The sequence below is a fragment of the Thunnus thynnus genome, chromosome 21 (assembly GCF_963924715.1).
Source record: "Thunnus thynnus chromosome 21, fThuThy2.1, whole genome shotgun sequence".
NCBI classification, from domain to species: Eukaryota; Metazoa; Chordata; class Actinopteri; order Scombriformes; family Scombridae; genus Thunnus; species Thunnus thynnus.
In genome coordinates this window covers 1,744,969-1,756,585 of record NC_089537.1, presented here as the reverse complement: position 1 = coordinate 1,756,585, position 11,617 = coordinate 1,744,969, and the positions used below count along the sequence as shown (strand labels likewise).

Below are 11,617 nucleotides of genomic sequence, written 5' to 3'. Positions count from 1 at the left end.
AACTTTGATAGTTGTGTGATTATCTGTGAGGAGATATTAATTCTAGATTTTATTACAATTTCTACTACATGGGACAATACTGCCCTCTAGTGACAAGAGTTAAATGTCCTTATGTTAATGAGTTAATGAATGTTTGGTAATTATGCAATTGTATTTTAAAATCACTTGAGTGTTTAACTTTTCATCTATTAACATCATAGTCAATCATATTTTAATAGTTACATTGAATAAATAGTTTTATTGAAAGAGTGGATTTTTAACAGGAATGTAAAGATAATGTTTGAAGAATTTCAGTTTGAAGTTTTCTTGTATTATTAAACAAAAGTCATATTGAATGTGTTATATTATGAAGTGAGAGTAATGTTGAAATTGTATTTGAGGATGTGTCTGAAATTAATCTAATCACATAAGTGTTGCTTAACTTTGTTTCATTCACTATAGTATTACACTTTTATTGAATTCTATTGATTGCTTTCCCTTAGCATTCTCCATTGCAATATGTTAGCCTCGAGTCACACAGTCTGAGCCACTATTTGTAAAGAAAGCCTGAGAGATAAATGTAGCCTATATGTTAATCATTATCTTGGTTCAGCCACATGCAGTCTGCATGTACCAATGTTACACCAACAGCAACACAGAGGTACTGAAGGACTTCCTTGGAAAAGAGTACTAACACAGGGAATCAAAACCAAAGTCTTTCGACAAGAAGACTTCAGCTAATTTTTAAAACAATATGTGTGACCCATCTGATAATAATCATGATCATGATTCCTGAGGAGAGCCATGGAGATATCTCTCAAAAGTAAAAATGGCCACCTGGATGTGTTTGTTCACTTCCTTCATGGCCTTTCTCTGGAGTCCAACCAGGCACTCTTAGGAGGCCCGCTGGGTCGGACAGAGAACAGTCCAGAAATCATCCAGAGAGTTATCAACAACTTGAAGAAGATGAACACTCGTGATATCGCTCCTTCTGAAATCATGTCTTTGGCACTAAACCATTTATTTACAGTACTTATCATGGTGTAATCTGACATAACAGACATTATGTACAGTTCAATTACTGTAAAGAGAAATATATTTCATGCCTGGTGGTCATAAATAAAGCTAGTTTGTTCTCCAGCTCTCTCTCTTCTCTTGATCATTCCAGTGTTTTTAATTTACACCAGCTGCTGGATGCACCCAGAACTAAACTTTCTCTCTCCACAGCTTGTTCAATCTCAGCTCTTGGTATAAGCATTTGCATTTTTACAGTAAATGCATTAATGAGTCTGCTGTCTTTGAGTTTGCCAACTTGTATTATTGCAGAAGAGATTACAGCCCTTGAACATATTCCTGTTCATATCGACTGTTATTGTTTGAACCAGTATTGTTGGACCAGTTCTTATATTTAGACAGCTCAACTTTTGCTGCAACACAATTCAGTGTCATCATAATATTAAAACCACTGTACAGAGTTTTGACCTCTGTAAACTCGTATCTGTTACTCAAACTGGACTTCCTGGATTGTATTTCATCATCTCACCTGTAACTGAATAAACACCTTGTATGTGTTTTTCATCTGAATACCTGTTAAGCCAACTAACAATTCAGCCATTCTGTATGAATACATTTGTGTGGAGACAAATACGTTTTTTGTCATTCAATGGCTGAATGAAGACGAGTGAAAGGCAAGGAGTGATTTAATATTATTTAAATGAGATTAAATTAGATTTCCTTTTTATGCCCCCCACCCTCCAAGTCATCACATAGCCAGCTTTCAGTTCTTTCTTTATTAAGATCCCCATTAGCACCAGCATAAGCACTGACTTATTGGCTTAAGCTGTGAATTATCGGTTAGAAATATACATATGGTGTTTTTTTTTTAATTCTAGACCTTACTACTATTCATCTGTGTTTAAATATTGTCTGCTCTAATGGGTTTAAAAGTATTAATTAGGGATGTCAGTTTCAGTGATTTTGCTTTCGACAGACAGACACATCCGATAACTAACAGGTTAATTTTTATGAGAAGTTGTGATGTAGCTATCGTTTTTGAGAGCTGTCCAGCAGTCGGTGGTCAGAGCTACGTTAGCTTGACCTTTAGTTCATCCTTCTTCTCAAAGTGTTTTTAATGCATTTAGTCACAGTAGCTCAGTAGCATTACGTACTAGGTACGAATATAAATAATAATACGAACCTGATTATAAGATGACCTCCCTTCCAACAGCTGTTTTTGGGAAAATAACATTACTTTCTGAATATAACTTATAGTAAAGTTACATACTCACACACTCTCCTGCCAGGCTCTTGGAAGCGGTTAAAAAAATCAGCTGATCAGGTTTCCATACTTTAAGCAATTAAAACCCAGCTGATTTGACCTGTTACTCCATGACTGAACAAAACGATTTTAAAGAGGCCAGAGCTGTAATTAAAAAATAAACCTTTTCAAAAACTGGAACAAAATACATTTGCAACAAATTAATGAACAGGATCTTAAACTGGTGGCCTGTGGGTGACCATAGGAAGGTTCAGGAGCAGCAGGGGCCAGTGTGCTCCTCTAAAGAGAAGCGTCCCTTCTGGCAAATGCGCCACCATAATAGCAATAGTGCACCTGGCTCTTAAAGGAAACGGGAGATGACACTGATTGGTTTATTGCATGTTATGCCAAAAACACACCCATGATTAATTAGGAGACTATGGACAGCCCCTTTGAACTATCACCAACCATATTTCTGCCGTTAAAATAGCAACGGCTATGGATTTGGACACACCCTAAATGCACTTGCGCGATGCGCTTCAGACTGTGCGCGACACTTTTGTTAAATATTAGGTAGGTCATCAAAACTTACAGTCTGTGTTTGTCCTTAATCAGACATGTAATCTATGCTTTGTCCTTATATTAATTCTGTTTTATGCTTCATTTCTATTGTACTTAAAAAGTTAAGTTGGGAAAGTTAGATTCATTATGTTTAGTTCCAGCTCCTGTTGTGTTTGAATGGCTGTATTGTGAGTGACTTTGGGTAAAAGCAGCATGTAATGTCATGTCATGTGACAGCCTTTATAAAATGAAGCAGAACAACAGGTTGAGTCGTTCAACACTCACACTGTCTCTTTGTCCCCATCTTTCCTCCTGGTTTCTTTTCCACAAAGGACGCTGCTTTGTTGTGTGTTTAGTTGCCGAGTCACTAATACACAAACCTCCCAGCCAGGGTTACCATGGCAACAGTCAAACTTTTCCTTTGCAGGGCCAATTTTGATTTACTTCCTGATTTCACTGCAGCCCTCTCTCTCTCTAATTGTCTCAGTCTCTCTCTCTCTGCCTCTGCCTCTGACCTGCCGGTTTACTTCAGTGTTTCGGAGCAGCAGTGGCTCGTACTCAGGTCAGTCACCAGTCTTGTCCTTTTTTGCAGCTTGTAAAGCTTCTCTCTGTGGCTCAAGGGCACTCAGGTAGTTCAGTTTGATTAATATGAAGATTTTAACTCATTGCTGGCAGAATTTTTGTCTGAGCTTATCATATGTTTACATGTGAGAGACAGTGATCCAAAATCTGACTGATTCAACTCAATTTTATTAATAAGCACCTGTCATACAAACATACAGCACAAAGTTCTTCACTTAGCAGGATTAAAACAACACAGACAAACAAAAATGAATAAAAACAAAATAGACAACAATAAATACAATTTTGCAAGACTTAAAATTACAACAATAAAACAATGATGTTTCAAAAATAGAATAAAAGTCAATAAAATAAACACCAGGGATGAAATGATATAAAAACCAATGATTAAAACGTAAAAGCTATAGCTTAAGCTATAGCATTACTCCAAGTTAAAATTAAAAGGCAGATTAAAAAGAAAGGTTTTTAATTTCCTTTTAAAAATACAGAGAGAGCTTGATATTCTAATATCAGAGGCAGTGTGTTCCACAGTTTAGGGCCATAAAAACAGAAGGTAGTCTCACCAGTACTTTTATGGACGACACATAACAGAGAAGTGGTGTGATCTTAGTGATCTGGCTGGAACATAAAATGAAAGAAAATCTCTGATGTAGGGAGGAGCAAGGTTATTTAAAGTTTTATAAACAAGTAAAAGAACTTTAAAACTTAACTAAGGACTTAATCAATTCTGAAAGATACAGGTAGTGTCTTAAGCAGTAGGGTGATGTGATCCATTTTCTTTGTTTTAGTTTAGACTAATTCTGAACTAGCTATAGTTTTCTTATAGACTTTTTAGGTAATCCAGTAAAAAGGGAATCACAGTAGTCTAAATGGCTAGTAATAAAAGTGTGAATGAGCATTTTAGCATCTCTCTGAGTTTTAAAAGGTTTGACTTTGGCAATATTTCTGAGATGAAAAAAAGGTGTTTTCATGACCTTGTTAAAATGAGAATTTTGTGACCTGTGTTTTAATCTGTTTGGTAAGGCCACCAAGCATTGATTGAAGTTTTTCTCTTGCAGCTTTGGGTCCTATTAAAAGAACTTCAGTTTCAGAATTTAAGGTGCAGTGTGATGAATTTCACTCCCCAGTGGAACTGCTGTGTTAGTGTCAATCAATCCATCTTTATTTATAAAGCACCTTTCATACAAGCCGAATGCAATTCAAAATGCTTTACACGTGACTGAAAAACACATAGGATGGTAAATATGGATTCGGAGACTAATGCACACCAAGATACAAGTAAAAACAAGTTGAATTGTAAAATGTAAATAAATGTAAATTATTATGTAATAATAAAAGATTTTAAAAAAGATTAGAAAGAAAAAGATTTTCTAAAATCTACTCTAAAAGAGTTCATTGAATGAGACAACAATGAAAGATTAGTAAATGGTAAAGAACAGTTCTAAATACAAGAAATAAAAGACACGGTCTGGCTTTGTGAGGTGACTCGGCATCAAAATGAATCCTGTCTCTTTATCAGGTAGATGTAACTCATTATACAGTAAGTCAGTGAACATGTGGTGCTGAAGCATGATGACTTCTGAGTATATGAATTTTAAAAATAAAAGGTTCTGTCAACATTTTATTCAGTGGATGCTGAAAACTTTTAAACTGAATATGTCTTGACTCTCAGATGGCAGATCCAGAGGTTTCACAGAGGGAACAAGTACCTGTTATTCCTCCAGCTGGCAGCTCTGATCCTGGGCTGAACAGCTGTGCTCCTTTCTCGGACACGGAGCTGCAGGCAGGGGGGCAGGGAGTCCAGTCTGCCCCAGAACAGAGCCTTGATCCTGGGCTGAAGAGCCAGGACGTCCTTGGGGCAGAGGAAGACGCGGAGGAGGCCAAACCCAGACCTCCTCTACTTCACCTCCGCAGAGGTACAGATGACACACTGATCCATTAACTGAAGTGAATAGTCAATTTAAAACAAATACTGATGTTAATACCAAAACTAGTGCTACTGACTCTATTGTAACACTCATGATAAAAAATAACAACTAATTATAGGCTGCTGATGCTAATACATACTAATATTTAACAATACTACTTCCTGGTACAGTTACTTTTAGTACTGTACAAATTTGTTTAAGCTACCAATTAAACTTTACCTTCAGTTTATCATCACCTAAAGACCCTCTGTACACTTTATAAGTTAAAAAACAACATGATTTCACAAGCAAAAGTACAAACACAGGTAATAATGTTAACATAACAACATGGTTGAGGTTAGGAATTTAAAAATAGAGATCATATCACCAGAACAGAGTTGGGGTAACTACTTGTCAAAGAGGAAAACAGTTAGTGATTTGACTTCCCAGCTGGTGAAATGAGGAGAGAAAAGATGTGTTTTCAGCCTGGATTTGAAAGTCTGCACATAGCTTTCCTCCTGAATGTGCAGCGGTAGTTTATGCCAAACTAGGAGAGCTCAATGGGCAAAGGTTCTGCCACCAGAAGATTTTTTGTTAAATTGAGGAGCAGTGAAGCATCAGCATCAAGAGCACGTAAAGGACATAGTGGAGTATACAGAGTAATAAGGCTGGGGATATATGGAGCCGATCCATTTACAGCCTTATAAGTAAGAAGGAGGATTTTGATATTGGTAGCCAATGCAAATACATCAGAATGGCTGTTATATGATCCAACTTGATTTTTTTTGTGAGGACTCTGACAGCTGTGTTTTGGACCATTTGGGGACGTTTTGTTGCTGTCTTAGGCAGGCCAGAAAAAGTGCATCACAGTGATCGATTCTTGATGTTATGAAGACATACACAGGGAATTCAGCATCTGAGTTTGATAAAATGGGATGTATTTTGGCTAAGTTACAACATTGAAAGAAGGCAGTTCGTGTTATGAACTTGATGTGTGGCTTGAATATAAGAGAGGGATCAAATACTATTCCCAGATTGTTAACTCTGTGGCTCTGAGAGATTGTGCAGCCATCACGATCAATGGAAAAATCTGTGAAAAGTGATCTGAGAGTAGCTGGACCTTGTCTTGTGTGCCTTTGCTTTACTGCAAATAAAACTACTACTACTGCCAATAGTTACTAATAAACTTATACTCCAAAAGTATGAATCTAATATGAATGCTAAGAGTAGCAGTAATATTTGTAACTGCTAAATCTTAATTAACTTCTACTTTTATCACTACTTGTATTACAATTCCCAATTTTGCCCCTTATACTGTGAGTAAGTCGTACAACTAAGTTATCAGTTGTCATTGTCTGAGTTATTTTATTTTTATTTTCTATTCTTTTAATTCATAAATAACTCTTTCATTGTATTTGAATGTCTTTTTATAATGTTTCTTTAGCATTTTGTCTTAATGCCTCTAATGTTTTGTGTAAAACACTTAACACTGAATTGCCTTGTTGTTGTGCTATACAAATGAACTTGCCTTGCCTAATGCACCTACACCATTTCATGACACTGAACAGCTTTCAAACAAGACAGTTTGTCTTGTCTTTTTCTTCTTGCTGAATGTGAAATGATGCTGTTGTTGAAACTTGTGTCTGTCTTCAGAGCACACTTTGCATTTCTTCAGAGGCAGCAACGGGGCAGGGCTCAGACGTTTCTCTTTTGATTTGGATATTGATGCGCTTCCTTCCTTGTACCAGTATGTTTTTTGGTTTCACAGCACTTCACAGCTCACAAAAGGACTGAAACGTGCAACCCAAGTTCAGCAGAATGACATTAGCCTCGCAATAGCAAAAAAATAAAAGATAACAAAATAATGAAAACAGAACGATGTGACCATGTGATTGGGCTCTTTTTCAGGTATTTCCTGTCTTTGGGAGAATTTTGTTTCTTTGTACCCTTTCACTGTTTTCTCCTCTGAACCCCAGATGCGACTGGCAGAGGACACCGGCGAATAGGAGGCCAGAACCTGAGAGCCACCAATCACATTTCTTCTCCAGCAGCTGCTCCGTCCCCGACCACTGGCACCTCAGTGAGTAAACAGTAATGATGGTAGGATGCGTTTTCAGGTGTTCTCTATGTAAAAAATAGTATAAAGCCTTTTGTGTCTCCAGAGAGAGCTATGTGAGTGCTGTCTGATAAATTGCCTCAAGTGATGTCACTGATGATGTCACTTGAGTCAGCGTTAGTTGGGGCTAAGGAGTAAGTTTGAAAAGTAAAATAATCTGGGGGTGTGGCGTTAGAAAGAAGTGAGATTAGTTCCTCATCTCTGCTGGAGGCTAGCAGCTCCAGGCTACATTAGCTGCTACTAGCATAACACACCACAATCTCTGACTGTACTGTCTGCGGTTAAGTTGCATTGTGGGTTATGTAGGCAGCCGGTCTTGCCAAGGAAGAAGTAATGTTTTTTACTGTCTTGATAAATCTGTGGACTACGCCTGAGTCCTTTTCAGTATCAATATCACTATGAAACTGCTTTAATCCTGCCTGTTACAGTTGTTTACGTATTTATTTCTGCTTCAGTTATTTAATTAAATCAACATGACTTCTTGTTCCAGCGATTGACAAAGTGGTGATAGTATTTTCAGTATCTAATCTTTCTCCAGGTGTCTGGTAAAAGGACAGTGCTGCTGTCCAATGAGGCGAGGAGAGAGATAGCGAAGCAGGCGAGAGCCTTGAAGGAGGAGAGGCGAGCGACGCTGGATGCCCGACACAAATACCTGATCAGTAGGTTGGTGGACGCCGTGACCCTGGGGGAGCCGGAGGTGGAGGACGCTCTCATCTCTGATGATAAGGTGGCAGCATCACACTCTGGATCTAAAACTACAAACTCACAGAAATGAGCTTTTCTCGCTGTCAGATAATCTTTGTTAATCGTGTCTGATCCTTCCAGTTCAGTCTGATTGATGATTTCTTTGCTGCAAACGGTTCCAAGAAGCTGATTTTCTTCTATCAGAACATGAAGCAGGTAACTTTTCTCTCTTTATTGATTTATTAACTTCTATGTACAATTTTACCTTTTCTTTCCTTTTTCTGTCACTCTGTTCTTTTTCTCTTTATGCTTATTTTGTAACATTATTTTTATGTCAGACAATGGATGCCAGCCTCCAGCTTGTTAAAAATATGATGGACTGTGAGAACATCAGGGGCAACAATGGAAATAAGTTCAGGACTTTATCATTGTGTCCCTGACAAAGTCTGATATATTCTGCTGCTTTATAAGTGTTATCAATAAACCCTAAATCTTTTTTTGATGTCAATCTCTGTGTCTCTCTCTTTCCTCTGTTATTTCCTCTCTTTTCCTGATCTATCTCTCTCTCTTCCTTTTCTCAATATTCCTCTCTGTCTCTACTTTTTTATTCACCTTTTCTCTCTTCTGTATGTCTTTCTCCCTAGAATCTGTCCTCCAGTCATTCCTCCTTTGTGGATGTGTCCACCTCAGCTGTGGCTCAGAAGAAACTCTTCCTGACTACAGGGAGCTCTGAGGTACTTGCTTGCTTTTGTGCATTCCTGCTTGACTCTCTGTAAAAATATAGATACTAGATATTTGATCAACTATGCATCCAAAAGCAACAGCTTTGCTTTATAGAATCGTGATGCAACTTACTGTGTGAACTCTGTACATGAGTTGTAGCAGCCTTGAGGTCAGTGTTTATGGGTCGGTGAAGTTTTTTTGGAGGATGGACTAAATTTGGACCTATGTCAACAGGCAAATACATTTTCTGAGTTCCTTAAAGGTTTCATGAATTATTGGAAATATTCCTGCCATTGAGAATGATTTGTAGACATGATCAAAGGTCTGAGACACTGGATTTGGCAAATAGTTGGTGAAGAAAGCTCAGCTCAATGTGATACTTCCTCATATATTTTCTATATATATGAACAGGAAATACTGTATACATTTAATAGGACTATTACATATATTACATCTCCACAAACTTTGAGCATGTGCAGCACGGTGCAGGTATCACTGCAGTATAATTGGCAAAAAAAAAAGGGTGGCTCCTCGAGGAAGCACAAAGCAATTGTGCTGATTCTTTCACATTAAATTTGCAAGCAATTTAATTCATTAACCTGACCAAACAGAACTGCTGTTTTCTGCCATTCTTGAGATTTAATTTTCAAGTCTGAGAAAAATCAAAGAGCAAAGGTTTGTAACATTACAACCATGCATTCAGAGACCCACAAAACTTTTCAGCTTTTCTCAGTGTTGGAAGAAGTACTCAGGTCCTTTACTTAAGTAAAAGTACCAATGTGACAATGTAAAAATACTCCTTTACAAGTAAAAGTCCTGCATTTAACGTCCTACTTAAGTGAAACTACATAAGAATTAACAGCTAAATTTACTTTGTTGTTTTGTAAGAAATATGCCGCAGTGACTGATAAAGTACGTATGTTTTAAAAAGTACATCATTAACACTGATGAGTCAATGTGTATGAAGCATTTTACTGGTCCAGTGGTTCCCAACCTAGGGGTCGGGCCCCTCCAAAGGGTCAGAAGATAAATCTGAGGGGTCGTGAGATGATTAATGGGAGAGGAAAGAAGAAAAAACAAAGTTCTGATACACAAATCTGTTTTCAGTTTTTGGACTTTTTCTAATCTAATCTTTACTTGTTTGAGAAATATTGGAGAATTTTACTCTTTGGGCCTTAAACAGTTAATTAAATTAAACCATGTGAGATATTTAGAGGGGTAATGTCTCTTTGGTGGAACTGCTAATAGACAAAAAGTTTGTTAGTGGTAGAACTGGTAGTAGAACTAGTTTGTTGTTTAATCTTTACAATGCAGTGTAATTTATAAATGTATCATGTTATTTTATGTAAAATCTTCATCTGAAAGGTAACTAAAGCTGTTAAATAAATGTAGTGGAGTAGAAAGTACATTATTTCTCTCTGAAATGTAGTGGAGTGGAAGTATAAAGTAGCATCACATGGAAATACTCATAAAGTACAGGTACCTCAAAATTGTACTGAAGTACAGTACTTGAGTAAGTATACCTAATTACCCTCCACCACTGTCTTTTCTTCTCTTCAATGAAAGTGACGCTGCCAGCTTAATGTTCACCATTGTCCTGCCTTAGAGATAATAACTGAGTCTGTGTAGTGTTTCTATGGAAGAAAATCCTATGAGCTGCTTTGTTTGGTGGTTAGCAAGGTGATACAAACTCTTCCAGCAAACATGGCACAGCCTGAATAAGTCTACCTGGAAACTGCGGGCGGACCAGTCTGACTCAGGGCAAGTAGTCGGGTTACTCTACAGTCCATTTCATGCCAAGTTTCTGTCTCTGTGAGAAACACAGCAGAGCTTGAGCTATAACACTAAATACTAATAATGGTGCGAGTGAATCGTGGTCTGATCATGGTTTTAAAGGTATTATCTCAATACATTTATAAATCCAGCTGTCAACAAGTTGATTGCCATCTGAAAGATGTTTTCACTCAGTTGCACAGAATAAACATTAAACAGAATACATTAAGAAAACAAACAGACTATTAGACCTGCAACAATAAGTCGATTAATCACATAGTCAATCAACTGAGAATTAATCAGTAACAATTTTGGAAATTGATTAATTGCTTTAAGTAATTTTTTAAGAAAACATTTCCAAATTCTCTGATTCCTAAATGTGAATATTTTCTGGTTTATTTAGTTCTCTATGACAGTAAACTGAATATATTTGGGTTGTGGACAAAACAAGACATTTGAGGATGTTACCTTGGACACTGATCAACATTTTTCACAATTTTTTGAAAATTTATAGATCGAAAAAATAATTGACTGATTAATTGAACAGTCTGATAACATTTGCAACAAATGTTGCATGTTTAGGACAGTCAAAGTGCAGAAAATGAACACATTCAATGTGATCTGTATTGCCTGAGTTGGCAGCTTCACTCACTATAAGCCTCGCTCCTACAGGCTACTGAGCTTTATATGTGCCATTTATCACCAAAAAACATTCACTGCTGTGGTTCACAGACAGAAATGCTCAATCTCACTTTTTCTTCTTCCATTTTTAAAGCAGTGGCTTTGGTTCGGGTCCATGTTTTTCTTGGGTTTAGGTAAAAATATACCTGCTTTTCAGGGAATTCTACTTTTCAGAGGCTGTAAAGAAATTCACTGCAGACTGTCCTCTATCTGCAGCACAGACTGTATTTTAATGTGAGACCAACTTGAAAGGTTTTCCCAAAATATGATGACGGAGCTGAGTGGAAATGCTCTTTATCGTCACCTTTAGATCACAGTATCTGATCCAAGTGCACTGGATTAAACAAAACTCCA

General features: G+C 37.2%; 1 protein-coding gene across 1 annotated transcript; it reads left to right on the top strand.

Moving 5' to 3' along the window:
- Nucleotides 1-5,051: 5,051 nt before the first annotated feature.
- LOC137173785 (dynein axonemal heavy chain 5-like) lies at nt 5,052-8,862 on the top strand. Its single transcript, XM_067578860.1, has 5 exons — nt 5,052-5,295; nt 7,263-7,366; nt 7,941-8,129; nt 8,228-8,302; nt 8,731-8,862. The coding sequence occupies exons 1-5, from the start codon at nt 5,052-5,054 to the stop codon at nt 8,860-8,862; spliced, it is 744 nt and encodes a 247-aa protein (XP_067434961.1).
- Nucleotides 8,863-11,617: the final 2,755 nt, after the last annotated feature.

What these genes read in the sequence shown, in the direction of transcription:
- LOC137173785 (XM_067578860.1), top strand. Translation starts at nt 5,052, where the DNA reads ATGGCAGATCCAGAGGTTTCACAGAGGGAACAAGTACCTGTTATTCCT. An exon ending in CCCCGACCACTGGCACCTCA is followed by an intron (nt 7,367 to 7,940) that starts GTGAGTAAACAG and finishes ATCTTTCTCCAG; the next exon opens with GTGTCTGGTAAAAGGACAGT. An exon ending in TCTATCAGAACATGAAGCAG is followed by an intron (nt 8,303 to 8,730) that starts GTAACTTTTCTC and finishes CTTTCTCCCTAG; the next exon opens with AATCTGTCCTCCAGTCATTC.